The sequence below is a fragment of the Sarcophilus harrisii genome, chromosome X, assembly GCF_902635505.1.
Source record: "Sarcophilus harrisii chromosome X, mSarHar1.11, whole genome shotgun sequence".
NCBI classification, from domain to species: domain Eukaryota; kingdom Metazoa; phylum Chordata; class Mammalia; order Dasyuromorphia; family Dasyuridae; genus Sarcophilus; species Sarcophilus harrisii.
The window spans coordinates 6781347-6803318 of record NC_045432.1 but is presented as its reverse complement, the minus strand read 5'-3'; the positions used below and the strand labels follow the sequence as shown (position 1 = coordinate 6803318).

At 58.6% G+C, this 21972-nt stretch overlaps 1 protein-coding gene across 6 annotated transcripts in view; it reads right to left on the bottom strand.

The window, feature by feature from the left end:
* Positions 1-20040, bottom strand: part of LOC100918075 (phosphatidylinositol-binding clathrin assembly protein-like) — a 49687-nt gene extending 29647 nt beyond the window's left edge. For 2 of the 6 annotated variants that reach the window (XM_031944391.1, XM_031944396.1), the window contains exons 1-7: positions 19552-20039; positions 17553-17695; positions 16854-16929; positions 15209-15311; positions 2840-2933; positions 1596-1707; positions 376-482 (exon numbers count right to left, since the gene is read on the bottom strand). In XM_031944391.1, the coding sequence (XP_031800251.1) occupies positions 376-482; positions 1596-1707; positions 2840-2933; positions 15209-15311; positions 16854-16929; positions 17553-17695; positions 19552-19681 (765 nt within the window). In that variant the 5' untranslated portion in view covers positions 19682-20039. Of the gene's footprint in view, positions 1-375; positions 483-1595; positions 1708-2839; positions 2934-15208; positions 15312-16853; positions 16930-17552; positions 17696-19551 lie in introns of all 6 variants that reach the window. The other 4 variants (XM_031944392.1, XM_031944394.1, XM_031944393.1 and 1 more) reach the window with 3 other exon arrangements.
* Positions 20041-21972: the final 1932 nt, after the last annotated feature.

The following is a 21972-nucleotide window of genomic DNA, read 5'->3' as shown; positions in this document are numbered from 1 at the left end:
TTTTTTTTGCTCTTTGTAGCTAGGGATGACTCTCTGGCTTGGGCAGGGGAATGACCAGATTGGGAAGTGAAGGGGAGATAAAAAGCCAAGAGTAAGAACATTTTTCTAAAAGAAAGTAATTCAACAACTAACTAGGGACCTAGATCGCAAAGCAGAGAAAACCTTCTCTCCCCACAACCCACTCCAGGGGAGCAGGCACTACAAAAGCTATTCCTCCCATTCTAGAGACAAAGGAACTGAAGCTACAGAGTCCGTAAGAGGCAGGGGCAGGATTTGAATCCAAGTCTGGCCAACACAGGGCTCGGCACTTTGAGTGGGTCAGCCAGTCGTGGGAACAGGCACAGAGAGAATGGTGACTGGCTCCCACCATGTTACCTCGGCAACTTTCAGGAACTCCGATAATTTGGCCATTCTTGCCAGGAACTTCTTGTAACTCTCTAGCCCTTCTTTGCATTGGTTCTTCTTCATGTCAAAATACTTTTCTAAAATAAAGACAAAGATTTCAAACACCTGGGAAGACCTCAAATGAGTTCCAAGGGGGCTGCTGGCGAGAGACGGACTGGCCAGGGGCTGTGAGGAAGTGTTTCTCCCTTGCAATGATCATTTTAAAGGAATCCTTTTCCCTTCTCTTAGGGAGAGGAGCAAAGAAACCACCCATCCCTGCCCTGCTGTTGTCCATGCTCCACCTTGGACATAAGTTTACGGAAGCAAATGGATTTTCTTTTCTTTTTTTTTTCTTTTTTGGTTTTTTTTTTTTATTATAGCTTTTTATTGACAAAACATACGCATGGGTCATTTTTCAGCATTGATCTTTGCAATACCTTGTATTCCAACTTTTCCCCTCCTTCCCCTCCTCCCCTCCCCCAGATGGCAGGTAGACCCATCCGTGTAAAATATGTTAAAGTATATCTTAGCTACGATATATGTCTATATATCCATACAGTTATTTAAGCAAATGGATTTGCAAAAGGAAACATCCCCAAGTAGGTCAGCGACCAAGAAAAGAAGGGCAGATTTATATTCTTTTGAACCCAAACGGCTTGCGGGTCCAGCCCTCCGACTGTAGCAGAGGCCTGAGTTGACATTAACTTGGCTAGCGGGCATTGGGGGCAAGGCTGGAAGCCATTTCTTCCAGCCTCCAAATCTGGCCCTCCAGCCATTCTGTCTCTCTTCTCTACAAATAAAAACTAGCCCACACGGCCAAGACTAAATCCAGAGCATCCCTCCCTAGGACTGAACTTCTTGGCCATCTCAGGGAGAAAAGCAACTTCCCTGAGAAAAAAGTGAACTATTTCAGCAGTGCGCTCTCACCTGAATGTGATGTCACAAGCCAGTCTTAAGGCCCTGCTACAGAGCCCTGGAGAATGGGCATGAGGGGGTCAATGGGACCAAATAGTGACGCCTCGGGACTTGGCAAGGGCCATGTTTGTCTATAAGCAATGGCCTTGGCAGCCACCAGAAAGCCTGGCTTACGCCAAGGAAAAGGGAATGGCTTTCAACAAAGGGGATCCAATGAGAGCTCAAATGAATTCAGAAAGCAAACTGCCTCCCTCCCTTCTCCCTCCCTCCGTGACCTGAGGAAAGTAGCAACATACCAAGCAGGTTAATAATCCCTTCATTGTAGGCTGCAAACAGCCTAATGGAATCCTTAAATAGGTGCATGAAGGCTGAACTGATGACACCATTTGTGAGTTCATTGGGATGTGCCTGTGGAGGACGAGAGAATCCATGAGGAGGCAGGGACGAAGCAAACAAATAGAGAGATGGCCTGGAAAACGGTCACAGGGGATCATCGGCCTCGGTGAGGAATTCTTAAACCACCAAGAGACACAGGCGATTATCAAAGGTAACACGGCAACTCTTAATTATATGACAGAAAAGTTCTGGACAAACAAGCAGGCTGAGGAGGAGTAGTAAATAAGGAGAAAAAAGGTTTTATTGAATTGCTCAGAGGAGGGTTTGGTATCCAAGATATAAAGACAAGAGAAATACCCCAAACAAAAGTTGTGCTCCACTACATCAAAGACGAGGAACAAACAGCTGCCAAGAGCAGAATGGTAAACTATTTACAGCCATCTGAAAGAACGGCCCACATTGCTAATACCAAAAGAAAGAAACCCCAACCACCCCACGCTTGCCAACTGGCCCACGTGACAAAGGACGGGCAGGAGAGACGGGTCCTCCAGTGTGGTGGCGGCCGAGCTGTGAATCGGTCCGATCATTCAGGAAAGCCACTGGGAATCGGGCAAATGAGGGACAAAAACATCTCCTCTGTGACTCAGAGTCCATTACCGGGCTCAGATGAGGCCACCGAGAAAAAAAGACCTCCTTGCCCCCCCACAAAATCAGAGCAGCCCTTTTGTGGTAGCAAAAAAACTGAAGACAAGGCCAGTCCCCAGCAATGGCTCAACATGATGGGGTCCATGAATGCAAGAGACCACTGGGCAGTAAGAAACGCTGCGTGGGATGACTCCAAAGAAGGCTGGAAAGACCGAGGGGAATCGATGCAAAGGGAAGTCCACAGAATCAAGGAAACAACACTCTATACAGTGACTACAACTACGGAAGTGGAAAGAATACTTGGCACACAAACCAGAGAACAATCACACATGAATGTTGGGAAACTGCCTCAAAGAAGATGCCCCCTCCACAGTCCGGTGGGGGACTGGGCACATTTTGCTCAATTCTGCTCACCGTGACTTTTTTCTTCTTTTTCTTTAAAAAATAAAAAGGTCTGGCTTTTGGGGATGGCTCAGGGGAAGAGTAGGGGCAGAGGGGGAAACCGAGGAAAGATGAAAACAGAGCAATTCAAAAGTATTTTTAAAAAGAAAATTCTCACATCAAAATCAAGCAGAACATCCAGCTGGTTCTGAATAACCGGGAGGGTTTTCAGGAGCTTGTCAGTACCCATAGTCCTCATGACTCCATCAGGCCTGGAAAGACAAATCGCATGTGTCTAGGCAGCTGATACGGATATGTGCTAGCATGCGCACACACACGCATGACATATGTGAACACACACGATACAAAGTTCAGTATGAGCTTGTGTTGTGAGTGCACATGAGCAAATGACAGATGCCTACTCGCTCCTTCAAAGGGTGGAGATTTCAAAGATGTGGAATCTCTCCCCTACACAGGCTGCAAGGTCTATGCGGTCCGGCAGATGCCACGGGAGCTGCCGCCCGACTGTGGCAAATGACGTGACGTTTGCCACAGGACTGGGCCAAAGCCATCACCCTGCAGTCCAGATGGTAAGGAGCCTCCACAAACTGAGCAGAAGCAGACCTCTGGTGGGGTACCAGGCCAGTACTCATTAGGAGGAAGGCTGTGCCCTCTGGGGGTGAGGGCAGTTGGCCTGAAGCCGGAGTCCCTTCATGCCATGACTGGGGGCTCAGACCTTTGGCAGAACCACCAGGGAACACAAATGCCTCTTCCCAGGGTAAGGGCAGCCAACCTGAAAGCAGGAGCCCCTGCATGTCATGCTGAGGGGCTGCAATCATTAGTAGAACCACTAGGGCACAAACACGGCCCCTCTGGAGTGAGGACGGCTGGTTTGAAGCCAGCCATGCCAAGGGGAGCAGACTTTTAGCAGAGCTCCAAAGGAAGATGCAGGTGACTCTCCAGGGTAGGGATAGCCATCTTAAAGCCACAGATCCCTGCATGACAAGCAGAGGTTCCCGATGGCTCTGGCCCCTTGGGTGAGGGTGAGCCCCAAGACAGCACATACATTCCCCTACTGTATAAAGTGGCCATCCTTTAAGTAGGGGTCCCTGTGTGCCAAAAGAGGGTCCTAGTGACTCTGGCCGGCTGGGGAGGGGATGAGCCCCAAGAGAACTCACATGACCCCCAGAGGCGAAAGTGGCCATCCCACAACCAGGCAGAGGACCCTAAGGGTTCTGCCCCCCTGGGATGGGGCTAAGCCTAAAGGGAACACAAAGGACCCCCTTGCGGTGACAGTGGCCATGCTACAGCCAGGGGTCTCTCCATGCCAGGCAGAGGGCCCTGCAGCTCTGGCCCCTGGGGTGGGCCTAAGCCTAAAGGGAATACAAGCGAACCCCTTGATGTGACATTGGTCATCCCTCAGCCAGGGGCCTCTCCATACCAGGCAGAGGGCCCTAGTGGTTCTGCCCCCCGGGGGTGGGCCTAAGCCTAAAGGGAACACAAACGACCCCCTTGCGGTGACAGTGGCCATCCCTCAGACAGGGGCCCCTCCATGCCAGGCAGAGGGCCCTAGTGGTTCTACCGCCCTGGGGTGGAGCTAAGCCTAAAGGGAACACAAAGGACCCCCTTGCGGTGACAGTGGCCATCCCACAGCCAGGGCTCCCTACATGCCAGGCAGAGGGCCCTGCAGCTCTGGCCCCCTGGGGTGGGCCTAAGCCTAAAGGGAACACAAGCGAACCCCTTGCGGTGACAGTGGCCATCCCTCAGCCAGGGGCCCCTCCATGCCAGGCCAAGGGCCCTAGTGGTTCTGCCCCCCTGGGGTGGGCCTAAGCCTAAATGGAACACAAAGGACCCCCTTGCGGTGACAGTGGCCATCCCACAGCATGCCAGGCAGAGGGCCGTAGTGGTTCTGTCCCCCTGGGGTGGGGCTAAGCCTAAAGGGAACACAAACGAACCCCTTGTGGTGAAAGTGGCCATGCCACAGCTGGGGGCCTCTCCATGCCAGGCAGAGGGCCCTGCAGCTCTGGCCCCCTGGGGTGGGGCTAAACCTAAAGGGAACACACACGACCCCCTTGCGGTGACAGTGGCCATCCCACAGCCAGGGGCCCCTCCATGACAGGGAGAGGGTCCTAGTGGTTCTGCCCGCCTGGGGTGGGGTTAAGCCAAAAGGGAACACACGACCCCCTTGCGGTGAAAGTGGCCATCCCACAGCCAGGGCTCCTACATGCCAGGCAGAGGGCCCTGCAGCTCTGGGACCCTGGGGTGGGCCTAAACCGAAAGGGAACACACACGACACCCTTGCGGTGACATTGGTCATCCCACAGCCAGGGGCCTCTCCATGCCAGGCAGAGGGCCCTGCAGCTCTGGCCCCCTGGGTGGGCCTAAGCCTAAAGGTAACACAAAGGACCCCCTTGCGGTGACATTGGTCATCCCTCACCCAGGGTCCCCTCCATGCCAGGCAGAGGGCCCTGCAGCTCTGGCCCCCTGGGTGGGCCTAAGCCTAAAGGGAATACAAGCGAACCCCTTGCGGTAACATTGGTCATCCCTCAGCCAGGGGCCGCTCCATGCCAGGCAGAGGGCCCTAGTGGTTCTGCCCCCCTGGGGTGGGGCTAAGCCTAAAGGGAACACAAACGACCCCCTTGCGGTGATAGTGGCCATCCCTCAGACAGGGACCCCTCCATGCCAGGCAGAGGGCCCTAGTGGTTCTGCCGCCCTGGGGTGGGGCTAAGCCTAAATGGAACACAAAGGACCCCCTTGCGGTGATAGTGGCCATCCCACAGCCAGGGGCCTCTCCATGCCAGGCAGAGGCGCCTAGTGGTTCTGCCCCCCTGGGGTGGGGCTAAGACTAAAGGGAACACAAAGGACCGCCTTGCGGTGACAGTGGCCATGCCACAGCCAGGGGCCTTTCCATGCCAGGCAGAGGGCCCTGCAGCTCTGGACCCCTGGGGTAGTGCTAAGCCTAAAGAGAACACAAACAACCCCCTTGCAGTGACAGTGGCCATCCGACAGCCAGGGGCCTCTCCATGCCAGGCAGAGGGCCCTGAAGCTCTGGCCCGCTTGGGTGGGGCTAAGCCTAAAGGTAACACAAAGGACCCCCTTGCGGTGACATTGGTCATCCCTCACCCAGGGTCCCCTCCATGCCAGGTAGAGGGCCCTGCAGCTCTGGCCCCCTGGGTGGGCCTAAGCCTAAAGGGAATACAAGCGAACCCCTTACGGTAACATTGGTCATCCCTCACCCAGGGTCCCCTCCATGCCAGGTAGAGGGCCCTGCAGCTCTGGCCCCCTGGGTGGGCCTAAGCCTAAAGGGAATACAAGCGAACCCCTTGCGGTAACATTGGTCATCCCTCAGCCAGGGGCCGCTCCATGCCAGGCAGAGGGCCCTATTGGTTCTGCCGCCCTGGGGTGGGGCTAAGCCTAAATGGAACACAAAGGACCCCCTTGGGGTGATAGTGGCCATCCCACAGCCAGGGGCCTCTCCATGCCAGGCAGAGGGCCCTAGTATTTCTGCCCCCCTGGGGTGGGGCTAAGCCTAAAGGGAACACAAACGACCCCCTTGCGGTAATAGTGGCCATTCCACAGCCAGGGCTCCCTACATGCCAGGCAGAGGGCCCTGCAGCTCTGGCCCCCTGGGTGGGCCTAAGCCTAAAGGGAACACAAAGGACCCCCTTGCGGTGACAGTGGCCATCCCACAGCCAGGGGCCCCTCCATGACAGGCAGAGGGTCCCTAGTGGTTCTGCCCGCCTGGGGTGGGGCTAAGCCTAAAGGGAACACAAAGGACCCCCTTGGGGTGACAGTGGCCATGCCACTGCCAGGGGCCTCTGCATGCCAGGCAGAGGGCCCTAGTGGTTCTGTCCCCCTGGGGTGGGCCTAAGCCTAAAGGGAACACAAACGACCCCCTTGCGGTGACATTGGTCATCCCTCAGCCAGGGGTCATTCCATGCCAGGCAGAGGGTCCTGCAGCTCTGGACCCCTGGGGTGGGGCTAAGCCTAAAGAGAACACACACGACCCCCTTGGGGTGACATTGGTCATCCCTCAGCCAGGGGCCTCTCCATGCCAGGCAGAGGGCCCTAGTATTTCTGCCCCCCTGGGGTGGGGCTAAGCCTAAAGGGAACACAAACGACCCCCTTGCGGTGACATTGGTCATCCCTCAGCCAGGGGCCGCTCCATGCCAGGCAGAGGGCCCTAGTGGTTATGCACCCCTAGGGTGGGGCTAAGCCTAAAGGGAACACAAAGGACCCCCTTGCGGTGACATTTGTCATCCTTCAGCCAGGGGCCTCTCCATGCCAGGCAGAGGCGCCTAGTGGTTTTGCCCCTCTTGGGGTGGGGCTAAGACTAAAGGGAACACACACGACCCCCTTGGGGTGACATTGGTCATCCCTCAGCCAAGGGACTCTCCATGCCAGGCAGAGGCCCCTGCAGCTCTGGCCCCCTGGGGTGGGGCTAAACCTAAAGGGAACACACACGACCCCCTTGCCGTGACATTGGTCACCCTCAGCCAGTGGCCTCTCCACGCCAGGCAGAGGGCCTTATATTTCTGCCCCTCTGGGGTGGGCCTGAGCCTAAAGGGAACACAAAGGACTCCCTTGCGGTGACAGTGGCCATGCTACAGCCGGGGGTCATTCCATGCCAGGCAGAGGGTCCTGCAGCTCTGGACCCCTGGGGTGGGGCTAAGCCTAAAGAGAACACACACGACCACCTTGGGGTGACATTGGTCATCCCTCAGCCAGGGGCTGCTCCATGCCAGGCAGAGGGCCCTAGTGATTATGCACCCCTAGGGTGGGGCTAAGCCTAAAGGGAACACAAAGGACCCCCTTGCGGTGACAGTGGCCATCCCACAGCCAGGGCTCCCTACATGCCAGGCAGAGAGGGCCCGACTCCGGCCCCCTGGGTGGACCTAAACCTAAAAGGAACAAGGAAAAGGACCCCCTTGCGTAACATTGTCATCCCTTCAGCCAGGGGCCTCTCCATGCCAGGCAGAGCGCCTAGTGGTTCTGCCCCCTGGAAATGGGCTAAGACTAAAGGGAACACAACGACCGCCTTGCGTGACAATGCCTGACAGCCAGGGCCTCTCATTGCCAGGCCGGGGCCTAGTGGTTCTGCCCCACTGGGATGGGCCTAAACCTAAAGGGAACACAAAGGACCCCCTTGCGGTGACATTGGTCATCCCTCAGCCAGGCGCCGCTCCATGCCAGGCAGAGGGCCCTGCAGCTCTGGCCCCCTGGGGTGGGGCTGAGCCTAAAGGGAACACAAAGGACCCCCTTGTGGTGACAGTGGCCATGCCACAGCCAGGGGCCTCTCCATGCCAGGCAGATGGCCCTGCAGATCTGCCCCCCTGGGGTGGGCCTAAGCCTAAATGGAACGCAAAGGACCCCCTTGCTGTGACAGTGGCCATGCCACAGCCAGGGGCCTTTCCATGCCAGGTAGAGGGCCCTGCAGCTGTGGAACCCTGGGGTGGGGCTAAGCCTAAAGGGAACAAAGGACCCCCTTGTGGTATGTGGCCATCCCACAGCTAGGGGGCCTCTCCGCCAAGCAGAGAGGCGCCTAGTGGTTCTGCTCCCCTGGGGTTGGGCTAAGACTAAAGGGAACACAAAGGACCCCCTTGCGGTGACATTTGTCATCCTTCAGCCAGGGGCCTCTCCATGCCAGGCAGAAGCGCCTAGTGGTTCTGCCCCCCTGGGGTGGGGCTAAGACTAAAGCGAACACAAATGACCGCCTTGCGGTGACAGTGGCCATGCCACAGCCAGGTGCCCCTCCATGCCAGGCAAGGGGCCCCGCTCTAGCCCCTGGGGTGGGCCTAAACCTAAAAGGGAACAGAAAGGACCCTTGCGGGTGACATTTGTCATCCTTCAGCCAGGGGCCTCTCCTTGCCAGGCAGAGGCGTCTAGTGGTTTTGCCCCCCTTGGGGTGGGGCTAAGACTAAAGGGAACACAAACGACCGCCTTGCGGTGACAGTGGCCATCCCACAGCCAGGGACCCCTCCATGCCAGGCCGATGGCCATAGTGGTTCTGCCCCACTGGGATGGGCCTAAACCTAAAGGGAACACAAAGGACCCCCTTGGGTTGACTTGGGCCATGCCACAGCCAGGGGCCCCGCCATTCCAGGCATAGGGCCCTGTAGCTCTGGCCCCCTGGGGTGGGGCTAAGCCTAAAGGGAACACACATGACCCCCTTGCGGTGACATTGGTCATCCCTCAGCCAAGGGACTCTCCATGCCAGGCAGAGGGCCCTGCAGCTCTGGCCCCCTGGGGTGGACCTAAGCCTAAAGGGAACACAAAGGACCCCCTTGCTGTGACAGTGGCCATGCCACAGCCAGGGGCCTTTCCATGCCAGGTAGAGGGCCCTGCAGCTCTGGCCCCCTGGGGTCGGCCTAAGCCTAAAGGGAATACAAGCTAACCCCTTGCAGTGACATTGGTCATCCCTCAGCCAGGCGCCGCTCCATGCCAGGCAGAGGGCCCTGCAGCTCTGGCCCCCTGGGCTGGGGCTGAGCCTAAAGGGAACACAAAGGACCCCCTTGTGGTGACAGTGGCCATGCCACAGCCAGGGGCCTCTCCATGCCAGGCAGATGGCCCTGCAGCTCTGCCCCCCTGGGGTGGGCCTAAGCCTAAATGGAACACACATGACCCCCTTGCGGTGACATTGGTCATCCCTCAGCCAGTGGCCTCTCACTGCCAGGCAGGAGGGCCTTTATTTCTGCCCCTCTGGGGTGGGCCTAGCCTAAAGGGAACACAAAGGACTCCCCTTGCGGTGACAGTGGCCATCGCTACAGCCAGGGGTCCATTCCATGCCAGGCAGAGGGTCCCTGCAGCTCTGGACCCCTGGGGTGGGGCTAAGCCTAAAGGGAACACAGATGACCCTTTGGTGACAGTGGCCATCCCTCAGCCAGGGAGCCTGCTCCATGCCAGGCAGACGGCCCTAGCAGCTCTTGGCCCCCTGAGGGTGGGGCCTAAGCCTAAAGGGAACACAAGCGACCCCTTGCGGTGACAGTGGCCATCCCACAGCCAGGGGCTCCCTCCATGCCAGGACAGAGGGCCCTGCAGGTTCTGCCCCCTGGGGTGGAGCTAACCTAAAGGGAACACGAAACGGACCCCTTGATGTAACAGTGGCCATCCCACAGCCAGGGGCTCTCTACATGCAGGCAGAGGCGCCTAGCTAGCTGTGGCCCCCTGGGAGTGGGCTTAAGCCTAAAGGAACACAAGCGACCCCTTGGGGTGACAAGTGGCCATCCACAGCCAGGGCTCTCCTACATGCCAGGCCAGAGGGCCCTAGTGGTTCTGGCCCTACTGGGATGGGCCTAAACCTAAAGGGAACAGAAAGGACCCCTTGCGGTGACAGTGGCCATCCCACAGCCAGGCGCCGCTCCATGCCAGGCAGAGGGCCCTGCAGCTCTGGCCCCCTGGGGTGGGGCTGAGCCTAAAGGGAACACAAAGGACCCCCTTGTGGTGACAGTGGCCATGCCACAGCCAGGGGCCTCTCCATGCCAGGCAGATGGCCCTAGAGGATTCTGCCCCCTGGGGTGGGTCCTAAGCGTAAATGGAACACAAAGACCCCCTTGCGGTGACAGTGGCCATGCCCACAGCCAGGGGCCTTTCCATGCCAGGTAGAGGGCCCTGCAGCTGTGGAACCCTGGGGTGGGGCTAAGCCTAAAGGGAACACAAAGGACCCCCTTGTGGTGATAGTGGCCATCCCACAGCTAGGGGCCTCTCCATGCCAAGCAGAGGCGCCTAGTGGTTCTGCTCCCCTGGGGTTGGGCTAAGACTAAAGGGAACACAAAGGACCCCCTTGCGGTGACATTTGGCCATCCCACAGCCAGGGCCTCCCCATGCCAGGCAGAGCGCCCTGAGTGGTTCTGCCCCTGGGTGGGCCTAGACTAAAGCGAACACAAATGACCGCCTTGCGGTGACAGTGGCCATGCCACAGCCAGGTGCCCCTCCATGCCAGGCAGAGGGCCCTGCAGCTCTGGCCCCCTGGGGTGGGCCTAAACCTAAAGGGAACAGAAAGGACCCCCTTGCGGTGACATTTGTCATCCTTCAGCCAGGGGCCTCTCCTTGCCAGGCAGAGGCGTCTAGTGGTTTTGCCCCCCTTGGGGTGGGGCTAAGACTAAAGGGAACACAAACGACCGCCTTGCGGTGACAGTGGCCATCCCACAGCCAGGGACCCCTCCATGCCAGGCCGATGGCCATAGTGGTTCTGCCCCACTGGGATGGGCCTAAACCTAAAGGGAACACAAAGGACCCCCTTGGGTTGACATGGCCATGCCACAGCCAGGGGCCCCGCCATTCCAGGCATAGGGCCCTGTAGCTCTGGCCCCCTGGGGTGGGGCTAAGCCTAAAGGGAACACACATGACCCCTTGCGTGACATTGGTCATCCCTCAGCCAGGGACTCTCCATGCCAGGCAGAGGCCCTGCAGCTCTGGCCCCTGGGGTGGACCTAAGCCTAAAGGGACACAAGGACCCCTTGCTGTGACAGTGGCCATGCCACAGCCAGGGGCCTTTCCATGCCAGGTAGGGGCCCTGGCTCTGGCCCCTGGGGTCGGCCTAAGCCTAAAGGGAATGCAGCTAGCCCCGCGTGACATTGGTCATCCCTCAGCCAGGCGCGCTCCATGCCAGGCAGAGGGCCCTGCAGCTCTGGCCCCCTGGGCTGGGGCTGAGCCTAAAGGGAACACAAAGGACCCCCTTGGGTGACAGTGGCCATGCCACAGCCAGGGGCCTCTCCATGCCAGGCAGATGGCCCTGCAGCTCTGCCCCTGGGGTGGGCCTAAGCCAAATGGAACACAATGACCCCCTAGCTGACATTGGTCATCCCTCAGCCAAGGGACTCTCCATGCCAGGCAGAGGGCCCTGAGTTTCTGCCCCACGGGGTGGGCCTAAGCCTAAAGGGACATAAGCGACCCCTTGCGTGACAGTGGCCATCGCACAGCCAGGGCTCCCACATGCCAGGCAGAGGGCCCTGCAGCTCTGGCCCCCTGGGGTGGGCCTAAGCCTAAAGGGAACACAGATGACCCTTTGCGCTGACAGTGGCCATCCCTCAGCCAGGGGCCTCTCTATGCCAGGCAGACGGCCCTGCAGCTCTGGCCCCCTGGGGTGGGCCTAAGCCTAAAGGGAACACAAGCGAACCCCTTGGGGTGACAGTGGCCATCCCACAGCCAGGGGCCCTCCATGCCAGGAAGAGGGCCCTAGTGGTTCTGCCCCCCTGGGGTGGGGCTAAGCCCAAAGGGAACACAAACGACCCCCTTGATGTGACAGTGGCCATCCCACAGCCAGGGCTCCCTACATGCAAGGCAGAGGGCCCTGCAGCTGTGGCCCCTGGGGTGGGCTTAGCCTAAGAACCTGGCAACCCCTGGGTGCAGTGGCCATCCACAGCCAGGGCTCCCTACATGCCAGGCAGGGGCCCTGGCCTGGCCCTGGGGTGGGCCTAACCTAAAGGGAACAGAAGGACCCCCACTCGGTGACAGTGGCCATCCACAGCCAGGGGCTCCTACATGCCAGGCAGAGGCCCTGCAGCTCTGGCCCCCTGGGGTGGGCCTAAACCTAAAGGGAACAGAAAGGACCCCCTTGCGGTGACATTGGTCATCCCTCAGCCAAGGGACTCTCCATGCCAGGCAGAGGGCCCTAGTGGTTCTACCCCCCTGGGGTGGGTCTAAGCGTAAAGGGAACACAAATGACCCCCTTGCGGTGACAGTGGCCATCCCTCAGCCAGGGCCCCTCCATGCCAGGCAGAGGGCCCTGCAGCTGTGGACCCCTGGGGTGGCGCTAAGCCTAAAGGGAACACAAAGGACCCCCTTGTGGTGATAGTGGCCATCCCACAGCTAGGGGCCTCTCCATGCCAAGCAGAGGCGCCTAGTGGTTCTGCTCCCCTGAGGTTGGGCTAAGACTAAAGGGAACACAAAGGACCCCCTTGCGGTGACAGTGGCCATCCCACAGCCAGGGCTCCCTACATGCCAGGCAGAGGGCCCTGCAGCTCTGGCCCCCTGGGGTGGGCCTAAGCCTAAAGGGAACACAAGCGAACCCCTTGGGGTGACAGTGGCCATCCCACAGCCAGGGCTCCCTACATGCCAGGCAGAGGGCCCTGCAGCTCTGGCCCCCTGGGGTGGGCCTAAGCCTAAAGGGAACACAAGCGAACCCCTTGGGGTGACAGTGGCCATCCCACAGCCAGGGGCCCCTCCATGCCAGGAAGAGGGCCCTAGTGGTTCTGCCCCCCTGGGGTGGGGCTAAGCCTAAAGGGAACACAAACGACCCCCTTGATGTGACAGTGGCCATCCCACAGCCAGGGCTCCCTACATGCCAGGCAGAGGGCCTTGCAGCTGTGGCCCCTAGGGTGAGGGCCTAAGCCTAAAGGAACACAAGCGAACCCCTTGGGGTGACAGTGGCCATCCCACAGCCAGGGCTCCCCATTGCCAGGCAGAGGGCCCTGCAGCTCTGGCCCCCTGGGGTGGGCCTAAACCTAAAGGGAACAGAAAGGACCCCCTTGCGGTGACATTTGTCATCCTTCAGCCAGGGGCCTCTCCATGCCAGGCAGAGGCGCCTAGTGGTTTTGCCCCCCTTGGGGTGGGGCTAAGACTAAAGGGAACACAAACGACCACCTTGTGGTGACAGTGGCCATGCCACAGCCAGGGGCCTCTCCATGCCAGGCCGATGGCCTTAGTGGTTCTGCCCCACTGGGATGGGCCTAAACCTAAAGGGAACACACATGACCCCCTTGCGGTGACATTGGTCATCCCTCAGCCAAGGGACTCTCCATGCCAGGCAGAGGGCCCTAGTGGTTCTACCCCCCTGGGGTGGGCCTAAGCCTAAATGGAACAGAAAGGACCTCCTTGCTGTGACAGTCGCCATGCCACAGCCAGGGGCCTTTCCATGCCAGGTAGAGGGCCCTGCAGCTCTGGACCCCTGGGGTGGGGCTAAGCCTAAAGGGAACACAAAGGACCCCCTTGCGGTGACAGTGGCCATCCCACAGCCAGGGCTCCCTACATGCCAGGCAGAGGGCCCTGCAGCTCTGGCCCCCTGGGGTGGGTCTAAGCCTAAAGGGAACACAAACGACCCCCTTGATGTGACAGTGGCCATCCCACAGCCAGGGCTCCCTACATGCCAGGAAGAGGGCCCTGCAGCTCTGGCCCCCTGGGGTGGGCCTAAGCCTAAAGGGAACACAAGCGAACCCCTTGCGGTGACAGTGGCCATCCCACAGCATGCCAGGCCGAGGGCCCTAGTGGTTCTGCCCCCCTGGGGTGGGCCTAAGCCTAAATGGAACACAAAGGACCCCCTTGCGGTGACAGTGGCCATCCCACAGCATGCCAGGCAGAGGGCCGTAGTGGTTCTGTCCCCCTGGGGTGGGGCTAAGCCTAAAGGGAACACAAACGAACCCCTTGTGGTGAAAGTGGCCATCCCACAGCCAGGGCTCCCTACATGCCAGGCAGAGGGCCCTGCAGCTGTGGCCCCCTGGGGTGGGCCTAAGCCTAAAGGAAACACAAGCGAACCCCTTGGGGTGACAGTGGCCATCCCACAGCCAGGGCTCCCTACATGCCAGGCAGAGGGCCCTGTAGCTCTGGCCCCCTGGGGTGGGCCTAAACCTAAAGGGAACAGAAAGGACCCCCTTGCGGTGACATTGGTCATCCCTCAGCCAAGGGACTCTCCATGCCAGGCAGAGGGCCCTAGTGGTTCTACCCCCCTGGGGTGGGTCTAAGCGTAAAGGGAACACAAAGGACTCCCTTGCGGTGACAGTGGCCATGCTACAGCCGGGGGCCCCTCCATGCCAGGCAGAGGGTCCTGCAGCTCTGGACCCCTGGGGTGGGGCTAAGCCTAAAGAGAACACACACGACCACCTTGGGGTGACATTGGTCATCCCTCAGCCAGGGGCTGCTCCATGCCAGGCAGAGGGCCCTAGTGATTATGCACCCCTAGGGTGGGGCTAAGCCTAAAGGGAACACAAAGGACCCCCTTGCGGTGACAGTGGCCATCCCACAGCCAGGGCTCCCTACATGCCAGGCAGAGGGCCCTGCAGCTCTGGCCCCCTGGGTTGGGCCTAAACCTAAAGGGAACAGAAAGGACCCCCTTGCAGTGACATTTGTCATCCTTCAGCCAGGGGCCCCTCCATGCCAGGCCGAGGGCCCTAGTGGTTCTGCCCCCCTGGGGTGGGGCTAAGCCTAAAGGGAACACAGATGACCCCTTTGCGGTGACAGTGGCCATCCCTCAGCCAGGGGCCTCTCCATGCCAGGAAGAGGGCCCTGCAGCTGTGGCCCCCTGGGGTGGGCCTAAGCCTAAAGGAAACACAAGCGAACCCCTTGGGGTGACAGTGGCCATCCCACAGCCAGGTTCCCTGCATGCTATGCTTAGGGGCCTGGACTTTTAGCAGAGCCACCAAGGCACACATAAGGCTTTCTCCAGGTGGAGTCTCTCTTCTGTGGAACAAACAGCAGGCAGACTAAGAGAAAGCAGAATGACAGGGAAATGCAAGCATCCAGGTGGCAATCGCTACGTTTGGAAAAACTACAATTCGGCCAGAACTTTCCCCAGAACTGCCTCTTGTTTTTTGACAAGTGGAAATCATTTACTAACCCTCTCTTCATTTTGGTGAAGTCAACTGCTACCAGTCTGTAGGAAAGGGCTTTTTCATTCAAGTATCTGCTGTATCGCCTGATGAAGGTGGACATGTCATAGCCTAAAAATGAAGACATCTGGGTTACTGCCAATTGATCCCATTTATTTCTACATACTGGACAAAGACTGCCCAAGGCTGTCTCATCACCCAGCCCGTGGCCGCCCGCTCCCCAGGGAGTGCCCTGCTGATCAAGAAGGGCTGGGTACCTTCCATGCCATCTGTTTCAGCATCTTGTTCCCTCTTTCACTAAGAAAGAAGCACGTTTGAAGCTCTACAGAGGCTTGAGAGCCTTCGGAGGTTAAGGGAGCTGGGAGGCAGTGACAGCCATGAAGTCATGAGGTGGCTCAAAGGCTACGTGGGCCTACAGAAAGCTTGGTCAACTTGGAACAGGTCAAGCAGGCAGGCCCATAGCTGAACTAAGTCTTTGAGAACTAGCAGGCCATTAGGCCGGGGGGGGGGGAAGACTCCTGATTTGCCTGCTTGTTTTAGAGAGAAGGGAACTGTTGGAGCTCTGTGGCCGAGCTGCAATTAGGCCTTAGCCTTCCTGGGGGGGCTGTGTACTCAGCACGCTACTGGATCTCATCTCTTAGCTGGGTTTGCAATCTAGGGGAGGGGGGAGGGAGGAGGAGGGGAAAAGTTGGAACAGAAGGTTTTGCAAGGGTTGATGGTGAAAAATGACCCATGCATAGATCTTGTAAATAAAAAGTGATAATAATAAAAAAGAAAAGAAAAAGCTATTATTTAGCTAGTTTTAAAAAAGTAATTATATATATTTCATATATAACATACAATAACTTAACTTTAAAATGATTTAAGGATCACTAAAGTATATATTATAGATAATAGTTTATATGATGATAATTTAATAATTATTTTAAATACTTAGCTATTTTTTCTGAAAAGAAAGAAAAACGAGCTTCAGACACCAGACTGGAGGTCACCAGCCACAGGCCTGTGGACGTGCACTCCGCAAAAAGCTGCCCTCCATGGGACAGGTGCCCAGCACAGGGCTGTTAGAGGCAGGAATGCCCCCCATGTGGGGCCTTGCCAACAATCTCCCACCACTACCTTCGGTTTGGGGCCTCCCTCGGGCTGGGAGGGGTCAAGGTCTCAACATCATTTTTGGCTGTTAGTGTTTCTTACGGAAAATCAGGGACAAATACCTCTAGTGTCTAATTTCCAAGAGGGGAAAAGCTCTTATTAATCAGAGGCTTTATTTAAAAAGCAGGCTGGTCAGGGAATCCCAGAATGCATTGGAAAGGACTTGGTCCACCTCATACCATCCCTTCTCCAACATGGCAGTAGAGTGGTAGGCCAGCCCTCCCTCTTCTAGACAGCCTCCCCTCCCATCCACTTACTCGTCCTCCCTGTGTCCTCAGCCATGTGCTAGTCCTTCAGATACCATGATACTGTCTTGTTTCACCCACCCCCACCCCCCGGCCCCAGCCTCCAAACTGTCACCTTTAGGCTGAACCTTCTTTACCCATGTGGGGAATATAAGCACCCAGGGTCAGCAGCCCACCACTCCCGGCTTTCTCACTTTGCTGGGCCAGACTTTGTCTGTCTAATTGTCTCTCGTCCCCAGGAGAGCATTGGTCTTACCCTGTATGACGCTTTTATCCAGGAAGTTGCTTAAATTGAACAGACTGTTTCGTGAGGCAAGGTACTGCATGAAACGCTGGGGGGCAAAAGGTCAGGAAGGTTAGGGTTTGTTTCTTTCAAATAGATTTAGGATAGAGTCTTTGGAGATGCCAAGGCGTCCCCCCCGCACTCTGCCTTCCATCTGGTACAGGAAAGAACCAATGCATATGTCCAGGTATTCCCCAACTTCCCCCCTTGGATGCTGGGCAGTTGCCGTGGGCCCCTGGGGCTGCCCAAGTTTCCCTCCAGGCTGTCCCTTGCCTGCCCACTCACTCATTCTGTTCCTGTAAATTTGGGGAGAAGAAAAAGAATTTCTGCTTTTCACCCTGGCACTTGGGGAGAAGCCCCTTCCTTCCTCAGAACCACTGGACTGGCTTCTCAGCCCCCAGAGTCTGAGCTCAGCCTGATCTGGATTGGGAGAAGTCTCCCTGCTGGAGTTCTCAAACGCAAGGAAAGCACCAGTCTGGCACTCTCCCCTGCCTCCCCACCTCAGAGACTGGGGGGGGGGGGGCCCAAGCTGCCCAAGGGCCCCCAGATCATCCACCTACCTACTGATGGAGATCCCCTGCCAAGTCATGGAAGGAGGCCGTGGGCCGGTGCCCCCCAGCATGCTTTGAGACAGAACCCCGGGGAGGGGGGACAACACGATTTGCCTCTTACCTCGTTGCCATACATCATGAGATGGTGGGTTGTGATCAGAGCCTTGAAAACAACTATCCAGCTGCTGTTGACTGTGCGCTCCAGAAGTGTGTCGGCCAGCTGTGGTATACTCATGTTCAGCTCGTTAGTGCAATGAATTAGGTCTAAATTCAAAAGAAGCCACACGATGGATCAGGCCTCGGCCCAAGCCCCCACGGGACCATCTGAACCAAATCCCACCGCCTGTGGTGTGGTCCACAGAGCTGAGGGTGCCGCTTCCGTGTTGCCCCCCCCCCACTGCCCCCAGGAGAGTCCCTGCCCCGTCCCAAACTGGACCACCTGACTCGGCTGCCCTGTACCCTCCACTCACCCATCACATCCCCAGCCATAACCGTGGAAAACTGGGCACTTGGCTCCCACTGCCGCCCACAGCCCAGGCCTGCTCTCCTTGAAATGGGCCAAAAGTGGTCCCAGGAAGCAATGGCTGGGAGAAGGAGGTGCCATGTAGCACCTGAGAGCCCCAGAGTACCTGAAAGGACCCATGGCCCAAGAGCGACTCCCAGGAACAGGGCCCTCACTGCCAGCCGGGCTGGGTCTCATAGCCTCAGAACCCTCAAGTCAGGGAGTTCCAGCATAAGTAGGCTTATCAAACCCACGACAAGAAATCAAATCTGGCCTCCCCACCCCGGGGGGCTCTGACCCCAGTGGCTTTTAAGGCACCGAGACATGGGTACAAAGACCACGGCTGTGCTTTGGCACAGAGTTTCTCCTGATGCTGGAGGGGGGTTGGGGGTCAGGGCTTCTTTCAGGAGCATAGAGAACACTTAGTTTGGCTTCAAGTACAGGGGCTGGAAGTTCATTGTTGCAGGCCCGGCGCCACCCCCTCCCCCCCAATCCAGGCCACAGTAACTAGTCCCAAGCTAAGGGACCCTGGTGGAAGGAGGGGCCGCTGGGATCAAGAAAGTCTGGGGAGCTCTTGGGAGAGTGGAAGGAGCAATGTAACCTGGAAACCTTGACAGCTCTTGACTGCTGCCCATTACTTGCTCCTCTGTCCCCCCCCTAGATCCCCAGATGATTGAGAGGGAAATCTGGCCCACACTGGGACAATGGGGCTGGGGGCGGGGCAGGAGTGGAGAGAGTTTCCCAGGTCAATTTCATGAAAACTAAACTCATGGATGTCATGGACTCATTCTCTACTGGGAAATCTCCTCAAGAGGCAGCCGGAGCCAGGGAAGGAAAGTCCCCCTCCCCAAGACTTGGGGCTGGCCTCCCACTCTACTAGAGGTCACTGGGAAAATGGGGGGGCTGGACCCCCATGACCTCTAAGGTAGCTTCTTCCCTTAACAGCGACAGCCGCTAGTTTAGATCAGTCTGAGAGCACAAAAGTCTAGGGGGGGGGTCTCTGCAGCCACTCCCAAGGAAGACCTCGCCAAGACTTCAGGGCATGGAAGGTGGAGCTGGGAGGGGCCACGGGGCATCCTTCAAGCCGAAGGGAAGAACACTGGAAGCCCAGGGCAGCAGAGGGGCTGGGCCAAAGTCGGGGGGGGGGGGCGCTAGCTCTCGGGGCTCACCGGGGAATCTTACATCTGCAGCCGGCAGAAGCTAGGGTGGCACCTCGAGGTCTCTCCGCGTGCCCACCCCCGGACCTCAGTTTCCTCCCCTGTCCCATAAGTGGGGCCGGGGGGGGGGGGAACCCTAGCCCGTGCCCAGCTCGGACCCGCGATCCTCTGGTCCCCGGGCGTGCCGGGGCCGGCCCATCCCACCGAACATTCAAACAAGTGGCGCACTGGGCCGGCTCGGCCGGCTCTGCCCGGCTGAGCGCGGCGGCCCGAGCCCGGCCCGCGCACCCAGCCCGCAGCCCGGCTGCTCCCACGATGCTGCCGGCACGGGCGAGGCCGAGCCCGAGGGGAGCAAGAGCGCTCCCGGCACCGGGGAACAGCGCCCGCGGGGGGTCGCGGCGGGAGGGGGGAGGGGGGTGCGGGAGTAGGGGCTGCGGGGAGGGGGAGGGGACCCTACTCACAGTCCAGGTGTTTCTGCTTGGGCCCCATCATTTCGTGGGTGCTCGCCTTGCAGACGGCTTTGGCCACGGCCGAGCCCGTGACGCTGTGCTGCGCGGCCGTGATCCGGTCGGTGAAAGACTGGCCCGACATGGTGCCTTGCTGCCCGGCGCCCGCCCGGGGTGTCCCCCGCTGGGCGGCGGGCCGGGGCCGGGGCTAGGGGCGGGACCAGGGGCGGAGCCGGGAACCAAGGCCGGGGGCGGGGCCGGGAAGATGCCGCTGCCGTCGCTGCCACTGCCAGCCAGACCCCGCCCCCCTCTCGCCACGGGCCCCTGCCGGACGGTCGCGCGGACGGACAGATGGACTGATGGTCTGCCGGCCGGTCTCGCGCCCGGGAGCCTCCTGGGGGCCGATCGATCGCCCGGCTGGCTAGAGCGCGCCCACCTCCCTAAGATGGCGACCACCGCCTCCGCCGAGCAGCTGGCTGCGCGTCCTGGAACGCCGGGGGCCGCCGTTGGGGGCCGTCGAGGCGCGGCCGCTGGTTGGTCGAGGGCCTCAAGCGGCCCCAGGAGCCCGAACGCGCCTCGACGGCCCTCAACGTTCCGAGCGAGGGGGAAGGGGGGGCGGTGTGCTGGGGGGGGGGAGGGGAGGAACCGGCTGCCGCCCTTAAAGGGTTAGCGATCCCGGGCGGTGGGGGCGCATGGGGCAGGCCCGGCAAAGAAGCTTTTCAGGAACCCTTTCTCCGGCCGACCCCTCCGCCAGCCCCTGCCGGGCCCGGTCCGGCCCGCAGTGTTGGTCAGTTTCCGAGGTGGAATTGCAGACCCCGAAATGAACAAGCGGCTGGCTGCGCTCCCAACCTTTTCCGCCGCTGGGATTGGGGGTGGGGGCGGTGGGGGCGGAATATTGCCGCTCCTGCCAGACACGCGTGGGTTACTTTTGCTGAAGTGCTTTCCTGGCTCTCCTTTTTTTTTTTTTTTTTTTTTTTTAATTGTTACGAGGGATAGCTCCTAGGAAAGAGAAGCCCGAGATAGTCAGGAAACAAAGGGTGCCAAACGTATCTGATTGGAGCTTTCTACCTACCCTGGGAGGGAGATGGTGTCACTAACCCCATTTCACGGGTGAGAAAACTGAGGCAGGGAAAGTGGCCCAGGATGCCCCCCAGCTGGGAAGTGTCGGAGGCTGACTTTGACCCTTGCCTTTCCCGACTCCGAGCCCACCGTGGATTCCCCGGTGGCTTTGCCGCCACTGTCTGGGAGGGGTAGTGCAGAAGGTGGGTGAAGGCCAACTGTGACAAGGTGCCGGCCCAGACGCCCAGGGAGGGGCGGGGTGTGTGCATCTGCAGCCCAGGGCCAACAAGTAGCCACAAAGACAAACAAATGGAAGGCATCGGGCCTCTTTATGTGGTCCCCAGTGGACCAACTTGGAAGTCCCGACTGTGGAGGGTTCAGAATGATCCATGGGTCTGGATCCAGAAGGGGGCGCGCATCTTCCCACCCCCTTCCTCCAAATTACCTTTGGAACCTCCCCTGGAGCATGGAGGTCCGATCCTGCCTAGCCTGGCCTGCTCCTAGGATGGGGAAGTTTCCTGAGCCGGCCCCACCCCCTCCCACCTCCTTTGGGAGAAATGGGCCAGGTTTCCTTGACCCTTGCTGGCATCCAAGTGAGAGAGGAAGGCCCTTAGGAGTTGGCCCGGCCTTACTTGAGAGCAGAGACCAGACAGATGTGCCCACTTAGCACACCTGACATGGGACATCCTCAGGCCCATCTCCATCATGTAGAGATGCCGTCCTTCACCCACTTGCTGAATTTCCCAGCATTCCCTGCCTAGAATCCCCAGTAGAGGGAGCAGCCGCCTGTGCACACCTAGTACATCACCCAGCAAATCCAGCAAATTTCCCAGGTGTCCCCTCTTTCTCCAGCAGCGTTTCCCTTGTCTTCTTCCTTCTGTTCGTTATCAGGAGTGGCAGCCCTCCCTGCCACTGCTCTCTATGTCCCCCCACCCAATTTTCTCCACTGACCACTCCCTTCTGGCTTCAAACATTTGGGTGATCTGAGGAAGCTTCTAAGGTGCCTTGGATCCTGTTCCCCTTCAAGCTACAGCCCCCCAACCTCTTTTCGCTTCCAAACTACTGCCTCAGTGATCTCTAACTGCCCAGGCACTTGGTCTTTCTCTCTAGCTCAGCTAAGACTGCTTTCTCCAAGGTTGCCCAACATCCCGGGGCCCACTGCAGGCCTCCCATCCCCCTTTGCCCCTTCTGAAGCGTTTGACATTGGTCACAGGTAGGTCACGATGTTGGTCAATGAATTCACGAGCACTCCTACTTCAGGGTTCACTTCAGCTGAAGCCTAGTGGGTTGCACAGCTGCCCCTCATTTGAATTCCGTGCAACTCTTTACACTTTGTGTTTCTTAAAAACAAAATGTTGGGTGAGGGGGGTGGGGGCT